Consider the following 8163-nt stretch of genomic DNA (forward strand, 5'->3'; position numbering starts at 1 on the left):
CACATAAAAATTTGAAACAAAATTTAATTTCTAAATTTTTTTTATTTCTCAAAAAAAAATGTGATCATTCATAGTAAAAAATATTTTTAAAATTTATTTAACAAAAAATTACCAAATTTTAAAAATTAAAAAATCTTATTTTTTCAATAATAATTACAAAAATTTACATCAAAATTTGATCTTTAAAATTATTTTTTAAAATGTATCTTTAATATCTATACAAACTTTTAAATACCATTTTAATAATTTATTACTCCTTTCAAGTATTCTTTTAACTTAGGTCTTGAATGTTTTTACTATTTTTGGTTTTAGATTTGTTTTTTTTAAATATTCAATTGTTGGTTGATTTATTTGTTAAGAAGTGTTGACTACCAATTCTTTCTAAACAAATATATAGTTAGTCCGTATAATTATACTTCTTAGTAGTCCGTAACCCTGATCAATTCTCCCGTGGACATAATCACATTCATCGAAGATAGTGGTGTAGTTGCTTACTGGTAACATTTGAGGATTTGATAGCATTAGTAACTAAAGATCTAAAACCATCTTCAACTGCACCACTATCTTCCTTCAATGTCATCAAACAAATATAGTTAGTCCTTATAATTATACATCATTACTAAGTTAGCTATCATTGCACCTCTTACTAATATTAACCTTTCTAGCTTCTTCAATAGATAAAGTACCCACGCTTTTGGAAATATCTCTTGGGACCCCATGAGTGTTCCAGGTGCCAAAAACAAAGCCATATAGTAAATAAAATGAAACGAAACAAGGTAACTGAGTAAAAGAGGCTCTAAGCAAAAGGAGGGACACACAAAAAGATCTGAAATAGCTAAGTAAAACAAGGAAAACTAAACAATAGTCTGGGCCTTGTTGAGGATCACTCCTTCGTATTTGACCTGGAACCATTTCATGGCATCCTCCTTTGTGACACGGTGCTGAATACCAACTCGTGACTTGCACCTGCGGCGACGTCCCACACGATATCCAGCGCGCTCTAGAACAACGAAGAAATCCATTCCATAAATACCAGTTGATGGATCATACCTGAAGCAGAGCCAAACAATATAAATAAATAATAAGCACCAGCTCCTTTTATAATTCACAATCAAAGAACATGGAAGCCGGAAATGATACAAAAGTCAGTCAACATTCATGCAAAAGAACAAAAAACTGAGGGGCTCATCATGTAAACGTCTTAATGGTATAACAATAAACTTGATAAAACAGAAAAATCCTAAAAGATCAAGAATTTTTCTTTTAAGCCTATTATCTCTCTGAGTGGAAGATTGCAGAAAGTGGAGCAAATATGTCGAGATAGATCCAGATTTTTGAATACAGATAGTTCTGCAGCAGAAAATATCAAAGCATAATGCGAAATCCAAGAGTCATTTAGCTTACTTGATTCCCAAATCGATGTGCTCCTGAATGCCAAAGCCAAAGCACCCAGTATCACTGAAGTTTCTTCTCAAGAGCTCATATTCCTTCACTTTCAAACCACTCTCCAGAAGCTGCATCGCCTTGTCGCCTCTAACGGTGACGTAGCAAGCAATCTTCTCATTTCTTCTAATCCCAAAGGAACGGACAGTGTACCTTGCTGTCAAAAACCACAGAAACAGGATCAAACCCAAATCAATGATGAGACAGCCACAAATTCCAACATATCAGAGCAGAAGACAAATTGGTAACGGATTAAATTCAGCATAGAACGGCTATAAATTCAAAGGAGCTATAAGTACAGCAATAATCAATACAAACAGTAATCTATATCTATATTATCTATACTGTGTATATAATGGGGATACGAAAAACAGTTGGTATAAAAATTTTCCCAAAGTACCCTTTATCATATACAGTTCATATAAAAAAAGGTTAACTTTTTAATCCAAAGAGTTGATCTAATGACTTTGATTTTAGTATAACATACTTACCATCTTGGCTAATCTCAATTTTGGTATTATTCATATTTAATTTATAAAAAAAGATTCATAGACACATTAGTACTTATTAATGCACTAGTACTAATAATGCAAAATTGTTAATCAGCAATAACTTCTGGCTAAGACCAAGTGTAAATTGTAAACTTCATGTAACAAACAAGCCCTAATTAAGAGAAATTGAGATTCATACACATTAGCAGCATTACTCAACAAAATTGATTTTAAAAACAAACCTTTGGAAAAGACAGGGGTTTGACCACTGAGTTGCTCGAGCACCTTAGCGGCTCTAGTGAGACGATCGCCACTCTCACCGACGGAGATGTTGAGAACGAGCTTCTGAACCTTAATCTCCCTCATAGGGTTCGAAAGTTTCTTCTCCGAAGCCTGTTCTCATTTTCATTTTGAAATCAAAAGATAAGCAAATGAATAAGTAAATAGAAGGAACGAAAGTAGAGAAGATCTGAGCAGTTACCATTGGTGGAAGAGCTTTGGGGAGGGACGATGTTGCGCAGTTTGGCTGCTAAGGGAATTGAGAGTGCGTGAGTTAGACTGCTGAATAAAAGGGGTAAACCTGTAAAGTGGTGACATAGGGTTTAGAGCCTACAACTATCTCTGCGTTCAACCCGAACCGAATCCGAACCCGAACCCGAACCTAACCCGAAATAAACCTATTTTTGTCCTGGAAACAAAACCCTTTTTTGGTAATAAAACAAAACCTTCAACATCACCTAGTGTTCTTTGTACTGGGCTTACGGAGCCTACCCGTTTGTTGGCTAGGCCCTAGTTAAGGATATGATTGACCCGTGATCAAGAAGAAAAAATTGAAAATTTTTTACTTATCTGCCATTGTTTCTAAACTAATTATCAAATTATCAATATATTTTCAACGACGGATGGAGTTCAGTATCACGACGAATTAGTTGTTGCTTATTCGGATTAAGAGATATTATAAAAAATTAAAAAATATTTTTTTTATTAAAGTTACAGATCACAAAAAATGGAAATCGAAAATCATAGTAGTTTTCACGGTTTTCTGTCCCTCACCCTCAGTCACTTCCTTCTCTTATCTCTTCATATTGGTTCGGTGGTGATAAGAAAACTAATGAAGGATGGATAGGTGCTTAATGAAACAAAAGCAATAGGTTTCACATTATATATATGTAAACAAGTCACGTTTGCCTTTTCTTGATTTTTGTTTCCTTAATGGCTTAAGCCAAAGAAAGGAATCAAGAAAATTAATATTAAATAATAATACTAATTAAAGTGTCATAGGTTAACAAGATGAAGGTGGCATATGTCCTCATTGTATATATATTTATACATGCATATAAAACCACATTTGATTTTCTTTTTACTTTGTTCCTTTGGCTTCGGTCAAATAAAGAAAACTAACGGTAATGATATAATAATAAAAGTAATAATGATAATAATAATAATAGTAATAATAATAATAATAATTCTTTTATCTTTTTTAAGATATCTCATTATAATAGAAAATATTTAGAAATTCTAATGGATTTTAAACTCAAAATATCATAAAATTTAATTTAATTACTTTTAAAAAAATAACTTTCTTGAAATAAAATTATTAACAAATATAATAAATCGTAAATCATTTATCATTTGATTTTCAAAAATTCGGGTAATCATACAATGTATTTGACATTATTATCTTTTCTCTCACCCAATGATTTAGACTCGCCTCTCTTCTCTTCTCTTCTCTTAGTCTTAGAGCTCTCTTTTTCAAACCTCACTTCTGACTTCATCTATCACTTCCATTCACTATAAACCCCGTTAAATTAGTAAATAATTAGTTGATAAATTAATTTTTAATAAAAAAATTAGAAATATGAATATTATATCAAATTAAAATAGAGCTCATCGAAACGAGAATATTGACACTAATTTCAAAAAAATCGGTCCAAAATTGAACCGAACGGATCGAACCGATTGAATCGAACCTAAACCGGGCCCGTGGGCCTAGCCGGTCAGCAATTAAATGAACCAAAACCTCTCTTCTTCCTCAATCAGCAGAACAGCGCTGAAACATAACAGGGAGAGGCGAAGAGAAAAAAATTCCCCAAAACCCTTACGGCAAAGTTCAAAATCCCGTAACTCCTCCGTTCGAGCTCCGATCGCCGTACCGTTTGTGGCCATGCGTCCACCGCGTCAAGCTCTACTTTTCTACTGGAACAATTTCATAAGTAAGTCATTAATCACTCTTAGCCACTCCTTTCCCCCAATTTTCAAAAATATTATAAGGGTATTGAATTTTTTACTTTTTGATGTTTTAGGATCCAATTAACTTGACAAAAACGTTCACTCTTACTTATATAAAGCTTGGGTAAGGTGAGAATACCATAAATTCGATTTAAATAATTGAATTTATATTTTGAGTATTAAATTGGGTATATATGTGTTATGAATGTGTATTAGGTTGTGAATAAATAATTGGAGGTTGAAATTGTGGATGTTGGAATTTTGGTGGAGGCTGGGCATTAGTATTTTGTTGAGCTTTGGGACTGTGTTTGTGTTGGGTGAATTGCTTTGGTCGCTACGTGAGAATCGACCAAGATATGGTCTAGGTTTTTTGCATTTAATATATAATGTTATGTGAAAACTTAGGCTAGATGACTATAGGATAAGTTGGAATGCAGGTATATATCTAATATTTAGTATCTCGGCAATGGACATGTTTGATTTGTTGTTTGTTGGATACTTGGCAATTTGATGAATTATTGTGGTTTGATGCTTGTTGGTTGGTTGGTGATGTTTGATGGATTTTAGAAAATGAATGAGTATTATTGTTGATTCAAGGTATAGATTGTTATGGTGGTTGTTTTGATGATAAAGAAGGATTTGTTATGTTGAGAATTGTAGGTATGATAATGAATGGAAATTGAGATTTTGAATGAAATGAGGTATAAGAGGTTTGTAGAACTTTGGTTTTGGGCTGAACTTCGGCGGGCTATAACTTGGCATCCGGAACCCCAAATTGATTCCAACTAGTTTTAAATGAAAATTGAGTTCGTGAAGTTTATGCCGTTCAAAGAACGGAAGAAAAACAATTTAAAACGAATGAGTTATGCCCGTCGGAAATTTTCGTGTGGAATATGTAATTATGCAAGTGACATTTCCTGATTGTGCAGCTTTCTGGTTGATCCTTTGTTTTGAAGAACGTACGTCCACGCGTACGCGTGGCATGGGTTTTTGGCGATGCGCACGCGACTAGTTCTATGCGTACGCGTAAGGAGCTGGCAAGCATGTCCACACGTACGCACGTGCAAGCTGCATTTTTACATTCCCACGCGGCGTGGCCCCTATTTCAGCAAACGTGGTTTTCAGAATTTTAAATCACCCTTCAAACTTCTAAATCTCTATTTTCATTCCTTTAGTCATTAATAATAGTATTAAACCTGATAATCAGAAGAAGTTAGGAAATGGGGATAACTTGGAGATGAAGTAAAGCTGAAAAGTGATGAATTTATTATGAAATGTTACGGATGATCATGTATGATACTTGACTTGATAATCAAATGAATGATCATGTATGATACTTGGCTTGAATGATTAAATAATCTGAGATATGAGATTTCCTGGATAAAGTACCGTGGCTTGCCACCATGTGTATCAGGTTGAAAACTCGATACTCTGTTGACCCTACGACATAAGGGTGACCGGACACTTATAAATTCCTGGGAATGGTACCCCCATTGAGCGATTTGATATATATATGAGAAAAAGCTATGCATAGACTCATGGGGATGCACGTCGGGGACAGTCCAATGGTTTAGCAAATTGGACTTGTCGGGTTGGCTGTATAACCGATAGATGAGCTCATTAGCCATATGACAGGCATGCATCATGTGCATATTACTTGAATTACTTGTTTATGCTCTAACTGGGTTTGCCTAAGTGCATTTACTATGTTAAGTGTATATTTGCTACCTGCAGTACTTGTAAGTTGTAACCTTCTTGTGTTTATGTACATTTGGGTTTTGGATATATATATATATATATATATATATATATATATATATATATATATATATATATATATATATATATATATATATATATATATATATATCTGTGTGTGTACTGAGTTAGGAGCTTGTTATTTTGTATCTTTGGCACTCTATTCCTACTTTTATTATCTTATGTTTGATAGTTATAGTTTTCTTAGCACGCAAGCTAACTCGTTTCTTGAGCGTTGCGCTTTTATTTCGCGATTTTTATTTCATCTATTCTTCAAGGCTCCTAGTATATTATAATCTTTCTGCTAATATATGTATACATTATATTGTAGAGGTTGTAATACCACACCTCCTTTGTGTTTACGGCTTAAGTGTAAAGCTCAGTGTGATAGGCTGTTACATTTACCACCGTCATCAAAGTCTCGTTCATCGTTGCATCTCCTTCATTGTTCCCATCAGACCACATCTCCTTCATCATCTCTATTATCGCATTGCTCTCTTGGAGCCACTTTGCCTCACTGTCTCAATGTCCCGCAGGCCATAGCCGCGTTATCGCTGTCTTCTGATCTGCATGACTGGATCTGAGCCTAAAAAAAATGTTATATCTAATATGATCATTTTTTATGATATTTTGAAATTTTTGTTTTGTTGACTGGTACAATTGCATATTCGATACCTGATTCGATTTTTATGATCGGATCTGAACCTCAAAAAATGTGGATATGGGATATGATTCTATCTTTGTGCAGTCCTAGTATCAATTTTAACAAATTACTATTCAAAATTTAACCCAAATCACAAAAAGGCTATTTTTTTAAAGGTTATATTATTTTTTTTCTTTTTGGCCAGATTGAGAAATTTGAGATTTTGTAACATCATAGATGGATAGCATTTTCAGTACCGAGTGTGGTTCAAGAACCCTAACTCTAAAGGTTATATATATATATATATATAGGAGTACTGATCCGTTTTAAATTCAAACGCGTTTTAGATGATTCTTTTCTATTTCTTTTATATGGTAGAGTTAAAACTAAAAAAAGATTTCCCCCTTCCCTATGTTTTTTCACGTTTTCAATAAAACCCTCTCGTAAAAGCATTTTAGCAATGTTTGATAGTACGGTCGTAGCATCCAAATGTGCAAATGTCGTAGCAGGGCAGGATCGGTCAAATCGTCTGCGGGTACATAAACTGCTTGAATAGAAGTTATAAGATTTTGATTGATCAAAAAAAAAAAGAAGAATCCACTTCAACCGATATGCCCTTAGGCACGGCCATACATAACATAGAAATCACACTCGGAAAGGGTGGACAATTAGCTAGAGCAGCAGGTGCTGTAGCGAAACTGATTGCAAAAAAGGGTATATATATTGTTTTTTTTGTCACTGTTATATTGTTTATCTTTGGATGATAGAAAAATCACTCTGTCCAGAAAGGTAATTTCATAAATTAATTTTTCCATTAGCCTCAAAAGGCCCGCTTCCAAACTTTCCCAGCCTAAACATCACTATACCTAAAAAACCTAATAATCCATCCACTTCAATTATCCCTTTTCTCCATATTAGACCATCTCCCATATCATCAGATATTACAAACCCAGCAAACAAACACTCATCCAATATACACCCACTAAATCCACCTACACACATCGTACTCACCCAATTCCCATTTCTTCTTCCTTTTTATGATTCAATCCCTCCGTCCCTTTCTCAGCAAAATGCACAACCTGAATCCACCTCCCACAAATCATCACCAATTCACTATCACCGTCACCATCTAGTCCGCAATCATTCTTATCTGACACCACTCTTCCCACCGAACAATCCTCTCCGCTACTCCTTCATCTTCACATTCTTCTTCTTCCCTAACCACACATGATGCCGCTGCCATTAGGGGTGTGCAAAAAAACTGATTTTACTGAACTGAATTGAAACTGAACTGAAATTGTTTTAAATAAACCAGATTTTTTAAATAAAAAACTGAACTGAAACCATAGTTTTTATGAAAATTAGTTTATTAAAAACCAGTTTTTATGGTTTAGTTTAGTTTTAAACCAAATTAAAATTGGTTTTATTTAAACTCTAAAATTAGTTTTTACATATTCTTTTTTTCTCTCTCTCCCCCTTCATTCTCTCTCTCTCTCTCCCCTTCTTCTCTCTCTCCTCCTCTCCCTCTCTCTTTCTCCCCATTCTCTCTCTCTCTCCCTTCCCGTCTCTCTTCTTCTCTCTCCCCCCTCCTCTTTCTCC

General features: G+C 34.2%; 1 protein-coding gene and 1 long non-coding RNA gene across 2 annotated transcripts; one reads left to right on the forward strand and one right to left on the reverse strand.

The window, feature by feature from the left end:
• Positions 1-647: 647 nt before the first annotated feature.
• On the reverse strand, positions 648-2563 carry LOC112802126 (large ribosomal subunit protein uL5). The gene is made up of 4 exons (XM_025845180.2): positions 2416-2563; positions 2177-2327; positions 1405-1600; positions 648-1050 (listed from the first exon to the last, which is right to left on the reverse strand). The coding sequence occupies exons 1-4, from the start codon at positions 2416-2418 to the stop codon at positions 855-857; spliced, it is 546 nt and encodes a 181-aa protein (XP_025700965.1). The 5' UTR covers positions 2419-2563; the 3' UTR covers positions 648-854.
• Positions 2564-3985: 1422 nt separating this feature from the next.
• LOC140184603 (uncharacterized) lies at positions 3986-5795 on the forward strand. The gene is made up of 3 exons (XR_011881699.1): positions 3986-4147; positions 4238-4292; positions 5093-5795. It is a non-coding gene; the product is annotated as an uncharacterized lncRNA (long non-coding RNA).
• The last annotated feature ends 2368 nt before the right edge of the window (positions 5796-8163 follow it).

This window comes from Arachis hypogaea, chromosome 5 (assembly GCF_003086295.3).
Source record: "Arachis hypogaea cultivar Tifrunner chromosome 5, arahy.Tifrunner.gnm2.J5K5, whole genome shotgun sequence".
In the NCBI taxonomy this organism is placed as follows: Eukaryota; Viridiplantae; Streptophyta; class Magnoliopsida; order Fabales; family Fabaceae; genus Arachis; species Arachis hypogaea.

What these genes read in the sequence shown, in the direction of transcription:
- LOC112802126 (XM_025845180.2), bottom strand. An exon ending in AACCCCTGTCTTTTCCAAAG is followed by an intron (nt 1,601 to 2,176) that starts GTTTGTTTTTAA and finishes GGTTTTTGACAG; the next exon opens with CAAGGTACACTGTCCGTTCC. An exon ending in CACATCGATTTGGGAATCAA is followed by an intron (nt 1,051 to 1,404) that starts GTAAGCTAAATG and finishes GCTCTGCTTCAG; the next exon opens with GTATGATCCATCAACTGGTA.